At 41.3% G+C, this 22,436-nt stretch overlaps 1 protein-coding gene across 47 annotated transcripts in view; it reads right to left on the bottom strand.

Annotated features, from left to right (window-relative positions):
- The window catches only part of LOC112572817 (ankyrin-1-like), a 110,356-nt gene extending 88,314 nt beyond the window's left edge, over positions 1–22,042 (bottom strand). For 46 of the 47 annotated variants that reach the window (XM_025253542.1, XM_025254136.1, XM_025255914.1 and 43 more), the window contains exons 1-8: positions 4,179–4,277; positions 3,784–3,883; positions 3,450–3,548; positions 2,785–2,883; positions 2,304–2,402; positions 1,694–1,792; positions 819–1,016; positions 5–202 (exon numbers count right to left, since the gene is read on the bottom strand). In XM_025253542.1, coding sequence (XP_025109327.1) covers positions 5–202; positions 819–1,016; positions 1,694–1,792; positions 2,304–2,402; positions 2,785–2,883; positions 3,450–3,548; positions 3,784–3,798 — 807 coding nt within the window. In that variant the 5' untranslated portion in view covers positions 3,799–3,883; positions 4,179–4,277. Of the gene's footprint in view, positions 1–4; positions 203–818; positions 1,017–1,693; positions 1,793–2,303; positions 2,403–2,784; positions 2,884–3,449; positions 3,551–3,783; positions 3,884–4,178; positions 4,278–7,705; positions 7,895–8,195; positions 8,295–8,646; positions 8,746–9,075; positions 9,175–9,368; positions 9,471–21,614 lie in introns of those variants that run through there. The other variant, XM_025256486.1, reaches the window with a different exon arrangement.
- Between the last annotated feature and the right edge of the window lie 394 nt (positions 22,043–22,436).

Raw genomic sequence — 22,436 nt, 5'->3', positions numbered from 1 at the left:
ACACCTTTGTGGTAACATCATGGGAGGCTCCGTGTTCCAGCAACACCTGTGCCACTTCATCATGGCCCTCCTTAGCCGCAATGTGAAGAGGTGTGTACTTGTCCTTGGTGGTGGCATCTGCAGCAGCCCCATGTTGCAGAAGAAGCACCACATTGTCCACATTACCCAGACGGGAAGCGATGTGCAAGGGTGTCTGCTGCTCCTGTTAACATGCAGCAAAAAGTCTTGTCTAGAATTTACAGTTCGCTTGCTCTCTAATAAATAATGATATTTCACAAGCTGCACACCACTGCACCCATTTAGGGATGTCGATCATCTAGCAACTTAAAGATAAATAGTAAAGACTACAAGCTGCTGTGTTTTTTAATAGGTTTTTTTTTAAAGTAATAACATTTCCCAAAGATGTCTGCCAATATTAGTGTATGTGTGCATGTGTATCCAACATGACAACTCACTTTCATGCTTATGCATAACACAAAAATGAAATGTACTTAATTTAAACTCATAAACTACCAGGATAATTCACATATTATGTGCACCTGTGCATTTAAAATCTGACTGCTAGCAAAGAACTCAAAGAGGCACAGAATACTCCAAGAAGCTCAGTCAAAACAGCTGCAACATCTTCTAAGTGTTTCTAAACTTTCTCTTCTCCACACTTTTTTTTTTTATTAAAGTCCTTCAAAGGTAAATTACAGCTTAAGCAAACAAGAAAATCACCACAACCACTACTACCATGCCTAAAGCCCAAAAGTGTATGCTCTGTAAGCAAAAAATACACACACACACATCTATGCATATACAGTCTGCCAGCTTACTCTTGCACGAGCATCAACTGTAGCTCCATTTCTGAGAAGAATGCGAATGATGTCTGTCTGGTTTGCCCGAGCCGCCAGATGAAGAGAAGTTTCTCCCCGCACAGTTGGTGTGTCAGGGTTGGCATTGTGCTGGATCAGGTAGATGACGATGTTCATATGACCCATAAATGAAGCCACATGCAAAGGGGTTAAGCCAGACTGCAAATAAAAATACCACCACAAACTTCAGAAGAAATGTATAAAAATATCCTGAGAAAGGATAGTGTGGTACCAGATGCATGTATGTGGTATCCACTGACTTCCTCCAATGACTCTGTAAGTCCATGACCTGGAGTTCGGTATCTGACCCTATTGTAGTCTAGATGCAAGTCTATTCACCAGGAAAGTGACCTCTGACCTTGGCCAGAATGCATGACTTTAAGGGGCAGAGGTGACAAAGATGTAAGGAACTGGAAAAAGGATTAGTCAGTTCATAATAAAACAATTGGTTGCTGACTCCGAAAGCAAGAGAAATAAATTGTTTACGTATAAGACCAAGTTGTGTTAAGAGAAGATACTGCAGGTAGTAAACAAGATGCAGTTATACGCCTACTTAGTTATCATATCAAGTATCATCCTCAAGATAATTACAAAACTATGAATAAACATAATTTTTAGCAACCATTCATCAACATGAATGTACAAAGTTCACATGGGGAAAGTCAGTCCATTATTACTACTAAACACTACTGACATCAAATGACCAGTCAGCAGGAAGTTTGTATCACAGCCAGCCTGACCACAAGCCTGGCTTCCATGCTATAAAAGCATTATTTTTATTACTGTTGTTGTTGCTTCAGTGTCTGTATAGATCAGACAGCTGAAGGTGCATCTACCTCAGTGGTGGCATCGATGGAAGCTCCATATCTGAGCAGCAGTTCCACAACTTTGATGCGATTTTTCTTGCAAGCAATATGCAAAGGGGTGAACCCATTCTGCAAAAGACAAAACATAAATGTTATCTTGTTCAAAAATACACAAACTAGTACAACCTATGCAATGCAAGACTTTTACAATAAACACAACCTTCTGCTTGCTGTCATGCATTTTAACTGGAAGATATTTGACTGCATATCTATAAGTTCATCCCTCTATTCAGTTGCCAGACACAAGAAGTTCAGCACACACTAGTGCACCCAGAAGTATATTCAAAGCAAAGAACCAAAACATTTCACTTTCATGTAAAGAATCATTGAAAGCATTAAAAATATATCTGCTTTAGACTTTTCTGTCTAAGAAGAATTAACCTGGCCTAAGTTCTATGATCCCTTTTTCTCTACTACAAGCTTATGAAAGTCTTAATTAACCCATTAGCACCCAATTTTGTTCCCCCATTTTTGTTGTTTCAACCATTAAATCAAGTTACACAACTGTTCCAGACTGACAAATTTCCTTTATTTTTTTTATATTGAAATTTGTCGCCATATGGCGATGTGAAAAACCTACCAGAGCACGGGCATTGGGCTCACACTTGCGGTCTAGCAGCAGTTTTGCTGTCTTGACATTGCCACAGTGTGCCGCAACATGTAGTGGAGTCAGGTAGTCCTGCACATGACAAATTTTGACGCAAACATTACTAGCTAAATCACCCTTAGCTCTTTATGGTTCAATTGGACGTGCTGTTAAAAAACAATGTCCACTTAGTGAATGCGAAGGAAATCCTGAGTGGTAAAGAGTTAAAATAATCATTTCCATGATAAACCTCTTTTAAAAAAAGCAAAAAAAAACAACAGTAGGATGTTCAGTAAGAACAAATTCTACAAATGCACTAGAAACCTGTTTTTCCATTCCCATTCATGCTTTAAAACATTTGTCTTCCACAAAAAATAACCTGAATGTACAGTATCAAAATAATAGAAGCAGTCTAACACAAAAGATAAAATGAATACTTGTATCTAGTATTTCAAAATGGAGAACAAGTCCTTACAACTGTGACTTCATCGACATTTGCTTTGTGGTACAGTAGCAGGCGTGCGCAGTCTGCATGGTCTCCCTGAGCTGCCATGTGCAGTGGAGTCAGTCCATTCTGAAAAATAAAACAACTCTCGTACAATACACTGTCAAATAAGCTCCCAAGTCTTTTCAAATGACAGCTGCAATTAACAATAGTTATTATTAGATCATTCACCTGTTCCATATTATCATTATTGTTTTTGTGACTAATGGTATTATATTGAAAGCTATTTGCATTTGTTAAAATGATTACTGTTAAACATAGATGCTCTTCAACTTATGATGGGGGATAAACTGAATCTACCAAACAGTTTAGCCTAGCCTGCCTGAATGCTCAGAACCATAACTTTAGCCCACAGTTAGGCAAAGTCATCTGACACAAAACCTATCATATCATAAGTGTAGAATACATCATATAATTTATGAATGGTCCTAAAAAACTCAAAGAGAAGTACGATTTCTATAGAGTGCATGTTGCTTTCACACCATCATAAAGTTAAAAAATTTAAAGTTGAACCATTGTGAGTCAAGGACCATTTGTAAAAAATCCTTCCCTGAAACAGGTTTTGTACAGACAGTTCCTCCATGTGGTCAGCAAGCTCTTGACATCTGACATAATAAATCACCTGACCCACTCACCTTTGTTTTGGCTGAGTGTGGTGCTTCTCTCTCCAACAGCAAGTCCACTACAGCCTCGTGGCCACTTCTTGCAGCACAGTGCAGAGGTGTCAGTCCATCCTATATGCAGGGGAAGCAAATGACTAATCCATGCACATGACAACTGCTTCATACTATGTAACACCTTCACCATACAAAGATAGCAAAAAGAAAAATGTTGCCTTCATTGGTGCTTCCAGAAGTATTTGTTATGAAAAGTTAACCTACTGCTTCAACAGATATTTTATCATTCACTGTAAATATCTTTCTGAATTAATATATTTATTTTTCTTTAACAGTAAGTGTGCATGCTTACCCGTGTTTTTCTCATCAATGGTGGCTTTGTTGTCTAACAAAAGCTGCACCATGTTGGTTTTTCCCCAACGTGAAGCAACATGGAGTGGAGTAATATTGTTCTGCAACATGTATTACAATACAGCTTAGCAGGAACATGACACCACACATATTAGTACCATCTTCAAAGACAATCCACAGTTGGATTAAATGGGATTGCAGTTAATAATGATGGGCAGGTCTTTTGACAGCAACCAAATGAGTGTAAGGAGGAGAAATTAAAAAATAAATAGAAAAATAAAAAATAGAAAATGGTGATTCAATTTCATTTCAGTCTCATGCAGTTTAAGTTCTCTCCTCTCTCTCACTGCATATATATATATAGAGATCTTGTCTAGAAAACCACGTGAAACTGACCTTAGCTTTAAAGTTGACATCTGCGCCACGCTGGATGAGAAGGTTGCAGACATTGGTGTTTCCATAATGAGCTGCTATGTGGAGCGGCGTGAACCCACTCTGAAAATGTAGATTTTTGATGAAATTCTCCATTTCATTAAAACTCTTAATGATAATGTCGGTGTAATGCATGAGGTATGATGTGATTATACTGTGCAAAAGACAGCTTTTTTAAATCAAAATGTTCCTTCTCTCTAGCTTCTTCATTATTTTCTGCCTCTTCTCATGTGCCATATTTGTTCCTTCCTATGTGCCATATGTTCATTTGTTCATTCATCTTCATGTGCCATGTTCGTTCATTCGTTCGTTCTCCTGTTCCAGTCTTGGTGGTGGCAGTCATGAGGAACTTTACATATCAGTTTCATGAGCTGTGTTTATACCCCCAACCCTATTTGTTATTTTGTGATAATTATCCTTTTTATTGCTCTAATTATCATGCATGCTTTACATTTTTCACCTTCCCTTGAAATAAGATGCAGATAGGAAAGACTAAATTATGCACAAAACTCTAAGCTACATAAGAATTGTAATGTGGTTGTTAGGATCTCCAAAAAGGTCCAACAAAAGAGAATGTCAAAAAATCAGCCCTTGTGAGAAAATACTATAGATCAAGTATATGCTTTACAGAACTCTGCAAAAAATGTTTAAGATATTTTGAATATAAAGGAAAAAAAACCACACAGGAAATTAACTCACTTATCTAATTATCTAACACACATAGTTATCTTACATACACATGCAAGTAAAGATTTTTCTACATCTAAGCGTAACTCCATATTAACATCATGCAGTTTTCTTTTTTGATTCACATTCTGCCCCCTCTCTCTCACACACACACATATGCACACACAGAACAAATAATAAACTTAATGATAAATGATATAAATAAAAAGATTTTAAACAACATGCTTCTAGTTCTATATAATTATGATGATTAGGATTTTGGGCAACTATCATCCCAAGAACATGAAAATGATCAGAAAAAAAATCACTGCCTTTAAAATGTTATAAACTATTTTTTTGAATATAGGAACAAGTTCAGGAAAATCTGCTGATATCTTCCACTTAGACAGCACTCTTTCTACATGAGCAAGAAATAAATGATATAAACCTAGAATAAGAGGAAAATGCCCACGCTGACAATATTATAAACCTGTTGGTGTAAGACCAAATTTGACATGATACTTAAGAAAAAATAAGAAGAAAAGGACTGTACTGCCACACACAGGTACAAACATTCTTGAGCTCTGAGTGATCAGCCTATTCACAAAGCATGGGAATGGGAAAATATCTGTAATAGTGATTATTCAGGATTGTTCACTGTGTTTGTGAGACCTGCATCATTGTAGCTTCTGAATCATGTCTATTGCAATTGCATTTACTCAAGGTAAAGCTTTTATTTTTGCATTATTATCAAGAGAGGAGTAAATAGTGATTATGTGTGGTGTATGTGGTGAGAATTAGCATTAACTTTAAGGGGCATACCTGGTCCTTTGCATCTTGTGAAAGGTTTATTTGTGACAAATATAAGGACATTTGGTTTATGCATATGAACTTTCTTCAATTCACTGAACTGCTTGAAATCATCAATAGCATATCAAGAAGGGTGTTTATAATTTTGATTTGGGTTGGATTACGGTTTTTGCTATGTTTATGCATAGAAGTTGAATTACTCCTTCATTTGAGGCATATTCACTGTGAGCATTTAAGCAGAAGGCTGAAGATGCACTTGCTTTTGACTAATCACATTTGTTGTTTAAAACAGAATCATCTTATGCTGTTTTTATCATCATAGTGTTATTTTTTGTAAAGTGCTGTGAGCCATTAGGGAATGACACTCTAAAAGTAATCTGCATTATTATTACTGTTAGAAGGGTTTGTTTCAGGCTATCCTGTCTAACGTCCTTCATCCAGGAAACTAAAATATCACAACGTAAACAGCCATAATGGCAATTATTTTGTTTTGTTGAAAGAATACATGTTTTTCAAGAGTATTTTAGTGATAATCATCTGTGACAGACACACGTGTTTAAACACACGTATTCACATTTTCCTCTTTCTCACACACAACCACATAACAATTTTATGCATATATTGATGCTCACAAAAGCTGCAAAAGCTTGAATATCAAGATAAAGATGACATATTAAGGAACACTTTAGAAGCACTCAAAGGCAACATAGGGATAAAGCAGTGATCACAATGATAAATACGACTTGTTCATAATGTAGAAAGCTCCAATCGTACCTTGAAATTTGCTGTTTTCTTAACTATCATTATGATATTTCATCAAGGAAAATTCTAGATGAGTTATCATGAAAGTTATGACTGACGTAACATACAAACACTACATATAATATGCACCAAAATTAAAAAGATTGACAATTCTGACACTGCATAATGTTTAGTGCACAGAGAAACAGGAAAACACAGAAATGTAATTTCTCAATTAAAGAACATTTTAAAAATTAATAAAAAATAAAAACATCTTTATTTGTTTTGCACACAACTATCTGTTATCAAAACTTCATTCACATGAAGTCTAGTAACATGAAAATATTGCACACAAAATGGTTTATACATGAGGCTAATCACACTAACAGTGTAGGATATGTCATCACACCAAGAAGCACACCACATAAAATCCGACAAATAATATCTACCCTCCCAGGAAACTTTGATACCAACCTTGGTTGTGTCGTTTACCATGCCTCCACTCTGAGTGCAGTATGAAGAGTGATATTAATGGAGGGTTAGCCAAGTACTATGCAGTCTAATATGTTAACATGAGAAGGATGCATATAAGCTGAGTGTACTTACTGCCTATTGCAGTGCTCAGCTTTATTGTCTTTTGAAACACTCAGCTTAGTAAGTCAGCTCTTTACATGAAAATACACTGCTTATAAAATGGCAAGTTGTCTTCCAATCTTGATAAAAGTACGTTAGTAAGAGCACCCATTTCTTTCTAGAAATAAATCAGCAGTGAGTAAAACTTGTTATTCACAATTCAAACAACGCTATATCTGAAGTGGCAAGGTATTCGCAGAATTAGTGACCAAGAAAGCAGCATGACAAAGCAAGTTTGTTTAAGTGACTGGTGCTTTTACAGCATAGATTTCATCCTGTTTGTGGCATGATCGTATTCCTGAATTGTGCTTTTAAAATATTTGTAAAAACTAATAATACGTAAATAATATTTGGACAATGCAATTTTCCCCATTTCCTTTACTTTTTTTAAACTCCATGTTTCTGATGTTAATATTATGTAAAATATCGCAACAGAATGCAATCAGTGCGATTTTATCTCAACAACTTCATGCATCAGATGTCAAATGGAATTTACACCAATATTTATTCAAGACACTTCTAATATTTAAGTCAAAATGGAGGGTTCTGAAAGCTCATACTATTTAACTTTGATGATCTTGCTTCTGTACTGCAAGGAACTTAACATAGGAAGGAATGCAGAAATTCATGCCTCCACTCACTTTTGTTTGCATGTCCACATTATTTTGTTCATTCTGCAGTAGCAGGGCTGCTGACTTGACATCATCTTTCTTAGCAGCAATATGAAGAGCTGGAAGACGCACCTTCCCTTTTGTGTCATGCTCAAGCAGCACGCTCACCACTCGGTCATGTCCTTGTTGCAGGGCGACTGCCAGAGGAGTAAATCCATCCTACAAGCAAAGCAATGTGGCCAAACATGTCCATCACAAATATTCTGAAGAATTCTGCAATGTTTCAAACCACCCACTAATGTCAAGTAATGCCAGTCTTTATGCACTACCATTAACAACACTCTCTTCAGACAACCTCATGAACCATGAATCCATCAAAATAACCGATTCCCTTTACATCATTGTGGTAATCTGGACTGGCAACCCAGAAAAAAAATTACATATAGGTCACCTCCCCAATAATTTTTTATTTAAATTTTCAGTTTTTTTTGCCTAAGTGACTTGATTGCCACCATTTTACCTCTGTAGCAAGGCTCTGGTTGGCTCCACTGGCAAGAAGGAACCGCACCACTTCAGCATGACCCTCCTGTGCTGCCATGTACAGTGGAGTGAAGCCAGCCTACAAATACAACAGTTTGGTTTTTAATTTGTGGCCAATCAACATTTTATGCCCAAAGAAAAGAGTCTGCATTAATATCAAGATAGAAAACCTACTATAGATATCAAAAGTGTCCTGATGAGTATGAAAACTGTTGACACACTGATAAATTTGTCAGCTCAACACCTTCTGAAATAACATACAAATATCACTAAAGTGAATGCAAATAAAAGCAGATCTGCATTTACTTGGAGGCCAATTATCAATGACTTTATTTACCCTGTAAAGGGAAGGAGGAATCTTTTCTTTAAAACTGTTAAGGTCATATGAAGACCATGAGTATACATGCAGTTGAACAAAAATAAAATCTAACCTGGGCTTGCAGGTTGACATGAGCCCCATTTTCAACCAGAATTTTGACGATCTCTTCATGGCCTGCCAGTGATGCAATGTGCAATGCTGTGTTCCCCTTCTGCTCCAGGAAAAAATATTTCTTCGAATCAGAGCAATTCTTTTACAGTTTAAGGAAATACGAATCAAGCAGGAAATCAATGCCAACATAAGCAAAAGCCAAGTTTAACACACTTGAGTCCTGCAACCTTTGGTAACTCCATGTTAACACAACAGAACTAAAAAATTATGCGATCAGTGTGTTTTAAACTCCATATTCACCGCAGTTTTAAGCAGTGGAAATTAAAACTTTGCTGCAAATTTTTTAGTGAAAGCCAGTAATAAAAATTTTACTTATATCTGTCAAGACAGGAGGCTGGCCTCGAATAAAACTTATACAATAAACACTGACCTTAGTGGCTGCTTCCACATTAGCTCCCCTTCGAAGTAACTCTGTTACAATGTTGACATGGCCTTCCTTTGAGGCCAGGTGCAGGGCATTCAACCCATTCTGAAACCAGGAAAAAAAAAGAAAAATACAGCTGCTGCAGGACACATGCACCCTCCTGTTCCACTTCCCCACCCTAGATATCTCTGCCAACACTGACCATTATCTTCCATCCTGTCTTATCCACCCCAACTTTTCTTTTTTATCCTACGTCTCTTTCCCATCAAGATGGGGAGATGGAAAAAGAACATTCATACCGGGTTGCTGGTGTTGATGTCTGTACTGCCCTTCAGGTATTCAAGGACTTCTTGCAGATTGCCATCACGGGCTGCCCTTAGAAACCCTGCATTCCCATCACTCTGCAACATATGAAACCATTTCTAGCATGAGTCTTCTGCAACAGAATCAAATATTCTCTAAAAAAACAAAAGATTTAATGAGGCCACCCATTTCTGTTTAGGGGGAGTGGATAGCCTAGTAGTTATAGCAGCAGCCTTTGAACCCAAAAAGTTGCACATGAACCAGTTCAACATCCACATGATGTGGCATACTTCCTCCAGTTGATTTAGCAGTGGGCTGACTCCACAGGGTTAGGGATGTTGACCCTACAATAAGAGAGGTCTCTAGCCCCTCATTTCTTTAAAACCCTAATAAGGTCATAAGGACTACCTGTATCTTTTTTTTCATGAAAGAATTTTTTTAGATTTCATGGCAGATTTTTGTGAAAGAATTGATGTCTTGGTGACTACAACAACAGCTTTACGCCAACAACACCAGGTGATATCTCAAACACACACAACCACACACATATAATTTGAACCATACTTCATCTTACGATTTCTTACTGTTCTATAGCTTAACATGCTGATTCCAGCTAACCACTCTCTGAAAAAAAAAAACTTATTTCTTCTTATATTCAGCTGCTGTCAGTCAGCAGTGAAAACATATGAATGGCATCTGTTTCGCTTAGCCAAGCCAAGCCTTGTTGCAAACAAGGTGCATGAATAAAGGCCGATACCAGACAAAGGTTACAGAAGCCATTTTTTCCTCCAATGCAGACTGAAAACCCCTCAAAACCCTTATTCTTTTAATTGATTTTTAGGCGCCCCACCCCCCCGGCTTTTTGATATCAGTATTACTGGCACTGCTCAATTCAGAAAAACCCAAATTCATGTTATTTTGTAGACTCTTTAACAAATAGCTCAATGTGGCCCTTTTGGTATATTATTATGCTGTGACATCAAACCATAATTATTTAAAAGTCATTTTAACAATATGATAATTGTCATTTCTGACACTGCAGTCCATATTTCCTAAAACACTACAGCTGCGCAATTTAAAACAATACCCCTGATATGAAGTTTTTTTGCTTTTTTTAAATGAATTAGCCTTTTGTGGTGCACTGTTTCAGCTTTGACTCCAGGAGGGAGAAACAATCACATGCACTGGTCTATAACTTTTCCCCAATTCCTTGCCTGCCTGGTACAGAGTGGCTAACATGCATGCAATGCGTGCACACTTGTACCTGAGAAATACTGCAGGATTGCTCACTGCATAACAGCCACGAATCATTCAGGCCCCGATCTGCCATTGCTATCGTTCACTACACGCTGAAAATGAGTGGGAACCTACAACACACTGTGTCGATAAATGTAGCAAACCATAACCGCTCCTGCCACTCCCAGCTGCTGACATTTGAAACAAGTTGCAAGCACGCACGCGCACGCATGCGCTGCTCGCCATTTGCAAACGGAATGCTATGTCGAAGTCCAAAACCAACAAAAACAAAAACAACACAAAACATTAACAACTTCGGCTGCAAGAACCTTCCTTGTCAGGAATACAGCTGCGAAAAAGTTTTTTTAATTTTTGTAGGGAAGGTAACCACATCTCTACTGCTCTACCCTTGAAAAGTGGGCGCTTTTTTAATGCGTGTGCGATATTCCTGGCGCTACCCACTGCACAACAGTCTACGGTTGCCATAGAAACAACATCCTATACGTGCGCCGTGCTTGCCCCTCTCCCCCGCTCCACCCCGCGTGCATCTTAACGGTGTATATACACACCTGGTGGGCTGAGGGGAGGCATGTGCTAAGTTGCTGCTGAAATCGAGCTTAAAGACGGAGGATCAGCGTTCTGCTGCGTTTCACGTTTAGCAAACAATTGGACACGTCAGTTCTCGGACGACTAATCAATGCTGACCGTACCCTGACCCTCTCAGTCGTGTGACGCATAGCGCGTGGAACCTTCTATTAATGATATCGAGCTTGCCCTTTTATACGCAGACCTATTAAGCTTAGACATGTTTATTTAGGGCTTTTGCCTAAATAATGCCGACAAAAATAACCCGAACATGCTTGTATGCTATTCCCAGAATGATGAGCTGTTTGCTAGGCTGCAGCACTCTCTCCCCGCTACTGGTGCCGACCATCGTGCTTTCTGTGTGCGCGTGTGTGCAATTTTCTTCCAGTATTTTAAAGTTTGATCAACAATCCTTGTTGCCTAATATCTCCCATACGTCACTGTTGCATCACCTAGATCTGTGCCCGTATAAATAAGTAGCGACACATAGCCACACAGTTACCACAGGCGAGACTTTTTCTAAACATCCTAGCGAGCCGGAAGGTATGTTGCAAAGCAGCTGGAAACAAAAACTCACCGGCATATAATCTACCAAGTGACAATTGACGATGACAAAGGTTAGCAGTGTACACTGTAAATTTGGAAGACCGCCATTCTCTTCCTCTTCCCCGCCCCCATAAACAAGCAACAAAAAAGCCAGCGCCATACAACAGTGAAGTGACACCAACATCCATCTCTCTGGGTCTGAGGTTGAAGCTCATGATGTGATCACTCTCCACTCAACCACCCTCCACATCGGCGGGGGTCTCTTTTTAAAGGATCTGCAAGAGTGCAACACATTCTTCGAATGACTGGGCAAAATTCGGGTGAATAATCCCCCACTGTTGTGGAGATACTAACATATTAATGCAATGACCGAGCAAAAAGCTGAGGTCACGAACATCCTCGGCTAAGCTGTATTAACACCTGGCCCCTATTCCTCCGATCATAATCTTAACAGCGTAAGTGTATCTATAGGCTTTCCTGCTGGCGTATATTTTTATAACTCTGCAAGCTGATGGCTGTTTTTAAGGAAATATTGGAAAACACTTTCATGCATCCATCTTATTCCATCCAAACTCAAAGCATTTTCAAGCAGATCAAAGATTTGATCCGTTGAGGAAGGTGGTAGTGGTGAAAGAAAAATGAAATGCAGCTTCGATACGTGTCAGAATATGCTTCTCGGTTATTAAACAAAACTGATCATAAATAACTACGGCCTGCACTCGGTTCGCACAGCACGAAATGTACGTGTAGGTCGAGGAGGCCTAACTACGCTACAGCAAGAAGGTTAATGGTTGATACCACGTCATCATTAGGTAGCGTCAGGTTAAAGACTGAACTGCATCCAGGTCCCAGTCACTGAATGGGAAGACTGAAAACAGCTAAGTAATGTAGGCATCGCAATCCTGGACATAAAATCATACATCACATTACACTGCTGATTATTTTATTCTGAGCTGTCCGTGAAGTAAAAAATAGAAAGGATGTCCAGACGCTTCTGCAACGCCTGACTCGGAAACGAATGTCACTTCCCTACCCAAACATTATCAGCAGACTTGAACTCGCAGCCCCTCCCCAACTTGGTCGGCAAGAGTTGACCGCGACCCAAGGTCAGCAGAATGAGAGCTTCGTGACCTCATCTAAACAAGGTCAACAGAACGCGTGCCTCGTGAACCCCCAAGCAAGCTGTCTAAGGTGAGTTGTGTGAAGAGAGTGGTCTGTAACGCTTTCAAAGCCGACATCCATAAATGACATTTCGCAAGCATGAAAAGGACAGGGAACAAAAACTTCCACTAGAGATCTACAGGCATTATCATTATACATAAATCATATATCAGCAGAGTCCGCGGTGACCGATTCGTGTCGGACCTCGCTGGGCAAACTGACAGCGACGCCCACGACGAAGACAGAGAAGGTACAGCTAGCTTTGATGAGAGACGGTTTACAGCCAAAACAACCCTCCGATCATAGCTTTTTTAAAAAAATCGTGAAGTGATCGATCACAGGGTCTCGGCGACGTAAGGCAATCGGCGCTGTCGGTAGAGGAAGGAAAGGAAGAGGCTTATCTCAATCTGTTCTCGAAGTAAAAAAAAAATTGTTTCAAAAAAATGGAATCCGTGTATTCCTGCGTCGTGGTCCGAAGACTAGATGCCCCAGACCAGACACTCCAAAGGCGTGTCCATACGTCAGCATTGCCAACAATGAGATCGCTTGCAAACTCTTCCCCTCAACGCTGGCACGCGCTCTCGTGAGATTGGTCCTGGCACTGATCGCTTGCCACTCGTGTAAATGCCATCAGCTAAGGAGGCCGCAAATTTTACGGTTTCACCCAAGCAACTTGTCATACTGATACCCACACGCCTACATACACATCTACCCACATCATCCCCCATCGTATCACCACAAAACACAAACAAAAAGAGCATTTAAAGAACAAACGACAGTTTTACGACCAGAATAGTAATAATGACTTTGTAACAGCTTCCTGTTGCCCTCCGTCTGATCACGGACGTACATATCCTGACCTACTCAAAGCTGAAGGCAAGAGAATAAGGTGGTACCTACCCAACTCATCAATCTTTTGAACATGCTCGCGTTGTCTGGGGAAAGACGGGCGGTGCTCCGTGCCGCCAGCAGCATGCACTCTCAGACTACGGGTACTCGGATACTCTTTCCCCATACCTTTAGCTACCTCCTCTTCCTGAGGGCACCTAAGTGCCAGCACAGCATGGTTCATGGGCTCTACATCAAGCGGAAAGGGTACCGAAACTGCCGGTGCCAAGTCCTGGGCGTCGGGCCTTTTTTAAAAAATGGATCTCCACTGGAGGAAAAATGACAAAAAAAGAGAACTAGGTCTATCCAGGGAGTGGCAGTGCACGTCTAGCAGCAAAAATTTCTCTTGAGGAAAAGGGAAAGCTTTTTTACAACGCCCTAGCCTGATAAAAAGATACTGCTACCAATAACTACCCATCCTAGTGAGGAAGGAGATCTTCAAAGAACTTTAGGCACGTCAGCTGCACCCACCACTACCCCTACAGCACCTGGGCAACCGCAGACTACCACTCGCCTTACCCCGGACGTTCTCGCCGCTCCTTCCATCACAGCTGTTACCCCGGGATCGTTACCACGAACCCTCTTTTCTCGCCACCCCTTTTGCTCCCTGACTAGCCCCCCCCCCCCCCTCACCGCCAAAATAACCAAAACAACAACAAAATACCAATTACGTCAATGGGTCATAACGGGTGGCCACAACGCCTTCCATCTCTGCCTGCACCCATTTTGCTGGGCGATCGCGAAGACATCCCAGTGTTTGATCCTCTCCATTGTAAGTTCTTCTTTGACTGTTCCCGGCGCGACAATGCGAAGCGACAAACACACCGAGACGCAGAGGTGCTGCTTAACATTCCCTACCTCAACGCGCGGTTAGCGGGGGAAGAATGGGACGAGAAACAAAATGTCGGAATGTTCAAACAAATGTTTTTAAATCTCTTGTGTGTTACTGCAATTTTTTTTTTTTTTCATCTGGAGCCTGTTATCTCGACTTCACAGATACACAAGTCTTGCGTCTTTGCTCTCAGGTAGGTCTCAGGGTGCAGTAACGGAGCAGATGGGTGAGGGATCATGCAAGGTCGTGCTGCTGCTGGCTGATGTGTGTTTTTACAGACGTGTTTTGGGGTGCGAGAACCAAGGAGAGAGGGCGCCTCTCACTTGACCTTCAGCTACGTGGTACATGCGGAGTTCACTCTACGTTCTTTATCAGAGGGACAATGAAAACTGTTCTAGTCGCAACATTTTTATTTTCATCCTATGACGACTCACTCCACGTGGAATGTCACAATTCCCATTTCCATCGAAGTCTTCAAGTTACAGCTATACCCTGAGATCTTATAGTGGTCGTAGTCTGGCAGTACATATCTATCATACTGGGAACAACAGCTGAGCCCAACTTCTTCATCCCTCATACTGTGAACGGCGATGCCCATTTTATTTAAAACACACCTTTTAGAAAGAAAACTTATATACGAAAGAGGCTCATTGATAATGATCGTAACGTTTACAAATTTAACACCACACGTTTTTGATTTGGTGACTGCATTTGTCTTCACTGATCATTCATGACGGACTGGTTATATATGGATGGGATTTAGATGAAAATAATTGTAAATGCTTGGTTCTGCGGACGAGAGAATGTTGGACACCAGCAGCCGCCTGACACATGACCAAAAGTTCACGACTCTAATGCACAATGTGTCCTCTCACCTATTGTCTGGCACTGAGTAGGCTTATCTCAGATTTCGACCCTGGTGTGCCCTTTCCGTAGCAGGTGAAAGAACACCAGTCAACGGCGTGTCTCTAGACAGAAGCGATAACGAGTATCTTGGTCCACAAAACAAAGGCATACTTATAGTAACTTTCGCGGATAGGGTGTTAACGCTCACCCCACACATCCTCCACATGTGTGCGAGGTAAGCATACGTTTGAACAAGCTGGCTCAGAAAGCGAGCCACCCGTCCGGCTCAACGGTTAGCGCCTGTCACCAATATAATGAGGAATGGTGTCCTGGGTTCAGATCTCGTCTCGGGCACGCCGTTCTTTCTCTGCATGTGGCATCTATTTACAGGGCTGGGTGCTTTGCCGTGATATAGCTTGGTTACTGTCTAAGGAGTAAAACACCAATTGCCCCACCCCACCCACTCCCAGACACACACAAACTTCTGAGCAAGAGCACTGACCTTTGCCCTAACGAGAGAAGGATCAGAGTCAATGCTGCATTATTGTCGGTCCCTAGACTTATACCACTTTTAGTGCAAAAGATCCAAGCGGTTCTTAACCTGTAAACTATTCATCTTTTGAACAATTGCAAGTCTTGCTCCGAGCATCGCGCAAATTCTCTGAAGCACACATTTATCTGATTCCTTCGTTGGTTAAATAACTACATATATGTATACTAGAAGTTTTCATCTTGTCACCGCTGTAGCTATGCTTGACTTTCCTAATGCAAGGCTCGTTGTCGCTTAATCCTCACGCTGGTCTTCAGGCGCCAGCTACTGATCATAATCTACAACAAATCGACAAGTCCGAGGGTCAAGGACGAATTTCTAGAGGAATAAGAGGGACAGCTCAAGGTGCTTCTGCCTTTTAGTTATAAAATAATAATAATAAAGTCAGGATCGTTCTAGTCTTCAAGCGTTCTCCCTACCCCCACGACACCGTCTTCAGGTATTTGTCTCCTCTCTTTTCACTTCCACCCTCCACCCGCCAACCCTTGCTCAGTTTCATTCGTTCATGCCGGGTACATAGTATGTATGTGACGTCATGCTGGTCTTTCAGACAGCGCCTCCTAACCGATGCCATTCAATCGATACCCGCCTCTGACTGCTACAGCCATTGGTCAGGGGCGCAGCTTCATTTTACCCGTGCATAGCTAATGGCACGTGCTGCGAAAATGTCTGCAATATTATATACATATATTTATATATATTTTACCGCCCCTACCCATCAGCTCTGGAAATTTGACTTCGTGAAAGGTTTGCGCCACAACTCATTAATGCGTAATAAGAAAGATGGATAATCTACTAAATATTTTTGTTTTTCATTTTGCTCTGCACTGCCATACATCAGAAGACAAGTCTGAAGCACAGCTACTGGTATTAAACGCCTTGCTAACTGTACTTGTTGGAGTCTAGCAACAGCTCTCTTTCAACTAAAAGTCCCCAAAGCACACCCAAGAGGCGGGACTCTCTGGAATGCCGGCAAGGTCATCGATGACTGATGCATGACTCACAGCGCGTTTGACACCAGTTCCCCGCAACAAGCATGCACCTGAGTGAAATAATGTTCTGCCTGGTTCTAGCGTATGAAAGAACCAGACGTGAAAAAAAAAATGAACTGCTGCCCTGGCGACCAAAAAAAAACCTATTTACAAGCTGCAAAATTCCAGCAAGAATGAAAAAGGATATCAGTTCCCGACGACAAATACCTTGCGCGTCTTGTTGTCAGCCATGTTGGTCTTTGCTGGGTCGGCCGAGCACTGGTGGTCGTCTGCCAACGTGCCGGTTGCTGCTGCAGTTCTGGTCTCGCAGTCCCAGGATGCCCCTTTCTTACTGACCGAAGCTGGTCTGTCTGACGTCAGACGAGACCTTGGTGCCAGAAGACGCCTGTACCATCCTCGGCTTCCAGGCGCTCTGCGGCGCAGTTTCCCTACGTCCTTACAGCGGCTAAGGCGGCATTATGACTCGCATCCTCAACAGGACCGCCTCGCTGGAGCTTCTGGAAGCTGCGCTTCCATTGGCTCATGAAGATGAGGGGAAGTCTGCATTCATAAGCGGCCTCGGATTTAAGTATCGATCCCTCTTCCCAACGGCTCCGGTCTGACCCAGCCTCTGGCAAAAATCGATCTTCAGGCGCCACTGTCGCAGGAGCGGTGCAAGGTGACCCTTTAGCTTGCACACTCCAGCCATAGCCACAGATGCAAGCAGTGGGAAATGGAAGCTAGTGGAGAAGACGCACAGGCATGCCCGAAGCAGTTCAATGCCCTACAAGAGAGGCCGACCTTTGACTGTTTTTAACGTCTTTGTGACCGTCGTTTGAAGAACGACTGACACTGCCTTCCTACCCACTAGCCCAACGTCAGCCATGGCACAGGCAAACGTGTGCTTTCGTAAAGGTCGCAGTTGTCCATGGCAATTCAAAACGTTACATCACCTCTACCTTTGCAAAATTGTCCCCAGTCATCGAAGAATAAACGACGCGCCCACAACACACAGCACCAGTTTGTTTTTTGTTTCTAGAAACAAAAACAAACAGGCGCAGATATTATTGTAAACAATTCTGTCACATTTGTTGTGGTAACGATTTAAAACCAATTACGCGCTTGAAGCTTCCTCTGCAAACGAATGGGCGTGTTTCAAAACAATTATTAGCATTATCATGTTTCCTACATTGTTTCCAAAATAAATGAAAATTTCGAAATTTTTATTCAGTTCTCATGGAAAGCTTAAGCAAAAGAATAGAGGAGACTGCAGCACAGTATCGATTTCAATTGATCCAGACAGTCGGCACTGCCAAACACATGCTTGTTCTTCCCTTTTCTGGAACGGGTTCCCGGTTCTAGAACTGATGTTGACGGGAATCATATTTCTGGTTCGTTTTTTGTCATGGCCAACCTGAGACCTTAATGGTGAAGAGGCCAGTCAAATATGGACGAACGTTTGGCAATCTTTGTATAACCGTTGTCAAAAATTTTGAAAAACTTAATCAAACGCTTGTCCTTTATTTGTCCAGATTTTTTTTTAATTAAAAAGCCTTTTGGCGTGCACTTTCCCAAAAAATAAAAGCCTTTTTCTACTTAAAAAAATTAAGGTTTCTTCTCTCAAACAGCGTTCGCAACATCTAGATGCAAATACATTAGCATGTTTATCCACTAAAATGGAGCATGTGTTGCAAGTAGTTTACTTCTGTTATTGTCATTAATAAGGTAAGACATTTTTGAATCAGTGCTGATGCCCGAGAAAAGAGCTAATGCACGCGTTTCTTTGTCTGGCACTGAACACTTCTGCCATCAATAGCTATCCAGTAGCACCTACAGCAATCACTCGGCTCTGTGCCAACGATCGCCATCAGGACAAAACAACAAATGAACACTCCTGACAGCACCCATGGCACATTAACACTGGAATGACAATTCCTCATCTGAGGCACAATGGTCCATAATTATGCAGCGTGGTGATGCCGTGAAAGCCTGGCGAAAGAAGACCCTGTAAATCCCAACACACAAAGTCCTTTCAGACATGTTTCCTCCCACTTCGCACAGACACCTTTCTGATATCAGTTTCCATCCACCTACACCTCTTCAGACGTAACGTTGCGCAATTTCTGTTTGAGGTAAATACTGTGCTGCGGTTGCAAGGTGTGCATCATGTATCAAAATGAGACTTTGTTGTAACGGGTGTACATAAGCAATACTTGAGGTGCATAGTCAATAAAACAAGCGCACCTATATTGAACGAATGTAATAATCAATGTGATAAATGTCATATATGTTGTGCAATTGAAAAATAATAAAAAAAATAAAAATAAAAAAAGAAGCAAATATCTAAAGCTAAAGCTAGACCTTCGCAATAAAGACAACAGTAATTGAGTGTAAAAAAAAAAATAAATAAATAAAATAAAACAAGCGCAAGAACACGCTTGGAAAAGTGCCAACCTCAACAGAAACAACAAATACTACCTACAGAAAAGTGCCGAAACTGTCTGGACAAAATCAATAGAAACGCAAATAAAAATCGGATCCCCCTCGCGTCTCTTCTTCCTCCGCTGCCATGGTTACACATCGGGTCATGCATCATGTCAGCAACGATGCGTGTTCGGCTGGGCAGCCTGTGGACGAACCATACCAACGCCATTTTGACATCTACAAAGTCCTCTCGCTCCGTTCGAATGCAATTAATTGTATGGAGCCCTTGTAGCTCAAAAGAAATAATTATCTTCCGGCGTAATGAACGAGTGGCGTAATGGTCTTCACATTCGGGGTGTCGTGATGAGAAGACATCAGGGCTTGGGCATTCATCAAGATGAACAGGTCGCATTCATCACTGTTAGGTTACTTCTGTCAGTCAGAATTACATAGGTCTCACGATTTCCTGTTAATTCTCTTCAGTCCTCAATGAAATTGCTGTTTACAGTTGGCAATGGAACTGTCGACTGTGTATGTGCGTGAATGTGGCGCGCGCGTGCAATTCTTTAAAATTGTGTCAAACATGTTTTGGTGGTGGTCAAAATCTGCCTACTCATGAACGCATGCTACTCTCCCACCTGCATGCATGCAAACATTTCCCCCACCCTTCCCACACACAAACCGGTATGCTAGGTAGGATTGTATGTATAAATACCATTATCACAGCTCAGTATCACCACCAAAATTCACATTTTCTCATATGCTAATTAGAGGCAATTAAAATGAGCACAGTACTCATTCATTAGGATAACCTTCAATACTAGGATATTTATAATGAAAATAGCATGTCTGGAAGTAGATAACAATCTGGGTAATTGATCGGTATACAGCATTCAGTAGATCCAGCTTCCTACTGAAGCTGGGTGAATTGAAAGTGCAGTTGCAGTAGCCATAAAAGTAGGATACAAAGTTGTGTTGTAATGTGCAAAATATTTCCACATAATCTGACACTGTTCACATGCCATGGTATGATGTGTCAACATTGTATGTTGAGCAATATGTATGTCCCTCAGGAATGGTCAAGTCCCTGAGTCCCCCAATGTTTGGTGCAATTTTTTATGCATTGGTCATGCAGTCATTATCAACTAGTTGCTGTTCACATGTTGCAGTATTTTACATACTGCATTGTGCATTATAGGTTAGTCTATGCCCACATACTGCATATTGAACAACATGGTGCAAAACAAATATGCTGCGTACAACAAAAAGATGAGATAAAAAAATATGAAGAAAATGGTTAGATGACACACATGTAGTGTCAATGACTGCTGACATAGTATTAGTGCTATCAAAACAGCTCCTCAGTTTAGAGAAGCAAAAATGAAGAAATTGTCTCTGTGCTCAAACAAAAGCTGTAGATTCTCTCTTTAAGCTCCTCCCACCATCAAGGTATTTGGACCCCAACATTCAGAAAGAGCCCCAACCCCAATGAAGAAAGAACATCATCAGATGGAGTTCTTCACAAGAAGTCCAAAAAATCCTTCACAAGAAGTACAAAACATTGTTTTCATTGGTGAGTAGGACACAAATGAGCTGGTGAACAACAAAGAGTTATTTTCACTTTACAAAAAGAAAAATAAAGAAACTTGCATACTCCTTTTACTGACACTAAAACTGTGATTACCTTAACAGTAACAAACTTCAAGGACAAAATCTACAAACACGAACCCCAAAAAGGGAAATTTTAGCAGTCAGTTTATGCTCCCACTTTGTTCTGTTGTAATTGTAATTCTGTGACTGTGTAGTAAATATTATCACATACATGCACACATGTGCATGAGAGTATAATCAAATAACAAAATCACTTATCTCTTCAGTTGGTGATTCTGCATTGTGTTTTCATACATCTATACAAAACCCAATCAAAGCAGAGAATAATATGTAACTGGTGTATTTCATGTACAAAATAAGCAAACAGTTCTGGCCCTAAAAGGAACGGCTAATCTAAACTTAAAAACAAGATAAAAAAATTACTTGCATTTACTACCGCAGATTATAATTACCAATGATGAAAAAGGCCACCAGAAGAGTCTGCAAGACAAAGCAAGCTACACACTACTTGATTAACACAACTCTGTTGAAATGACCGACGGGTTGGGTCGGTGGGAGGAGGAGATGGAAAGAGGGTTGGGGCGTAGGTTACCTCTCTGTGGGGTTGGTGACCATGGTGATGGTGGTGGTGGTGATGGTGGACCTGATGATGAAGGTCTTCCTGGTCGTGTGAGCCACGCTTTTCGTGTGCATAGTGCTGCTCCTGGTGCGGATGCGGGTGCGGATGGTGGTGCAAGGTTTCCGGGTGGTCGGTGTGGGACGGCCGACGATGCTGGTGTTCCAGAACGTACTGCGACGACGTTGACGTGAAGATGGTGGTCATGATGTCAGGATTTGTAGCGATGGAGGCTTTCTTTCCCTCCCTCCCAACCGAGAGGAAAAAAAATAATTATAATAATGTCCAATCCCCTTGACCGCACACAGTGGACAGGCACAGGCTTGTAGGCACGGACGAAGGACTGCCGTCTGTTGCAGGTCTTAAGGCCAAATCCCAGCAGCCAACGCTCTCTCTCTCTTTGGTGCGCTGAATTTTCACCAGGTCACGCTGCCTCGTCAATAAAGAAAACGAAAAAATTAAAAAATCCTCCGTGCCCAGTCTCAGTGCGCCAGCATCATCTCAAAAAAAAAAAGGGTAAACATCAGTTGCAAGGCGGTCAGTCTGATACTTGAGGTCCTGTTGCAAGCTGCATTTGCAGCTGACGAGAAGAGCGGGGCTGCGCGAGATTTTGCGAGATTTTGTCGCTCGATGCCGAATGCTAGAAGGTAGAAGATGGCTGGATGGAGGAGGAGAGGTAGTGGGATAGGCAGAGGCTGTGAGGAGGGCAGGGAGTGGGGAGAATGGCCAGCAAGTCTACGGCAGACTGCGACTGACACGCACCTGACCCGTCTGCTCTTGTCGTCTCACGTCCTTCGT

Source organism: Pomacea canaliculata, linkage group LG1, assembly GCF_003073045.1.
Source record: "Pomacea canaliculata isolate SZHN2017 linkage group LG1, ASM307304v1, whole genome shotgun sequence".
Classification (NCBI taxonomy): domain Eukaryota; kingdom Metazoa; phylum Mollusca; class Gastropoda; order Architaenioglossa; family Ampullariidae; genus Pomacea; species Pomacea canaliculata.
The sequence above is the reverse complement of the archived record's forward strand: the minus strand, read 5'-3'. Positions and strand labels throughout refer to the sequence as shown.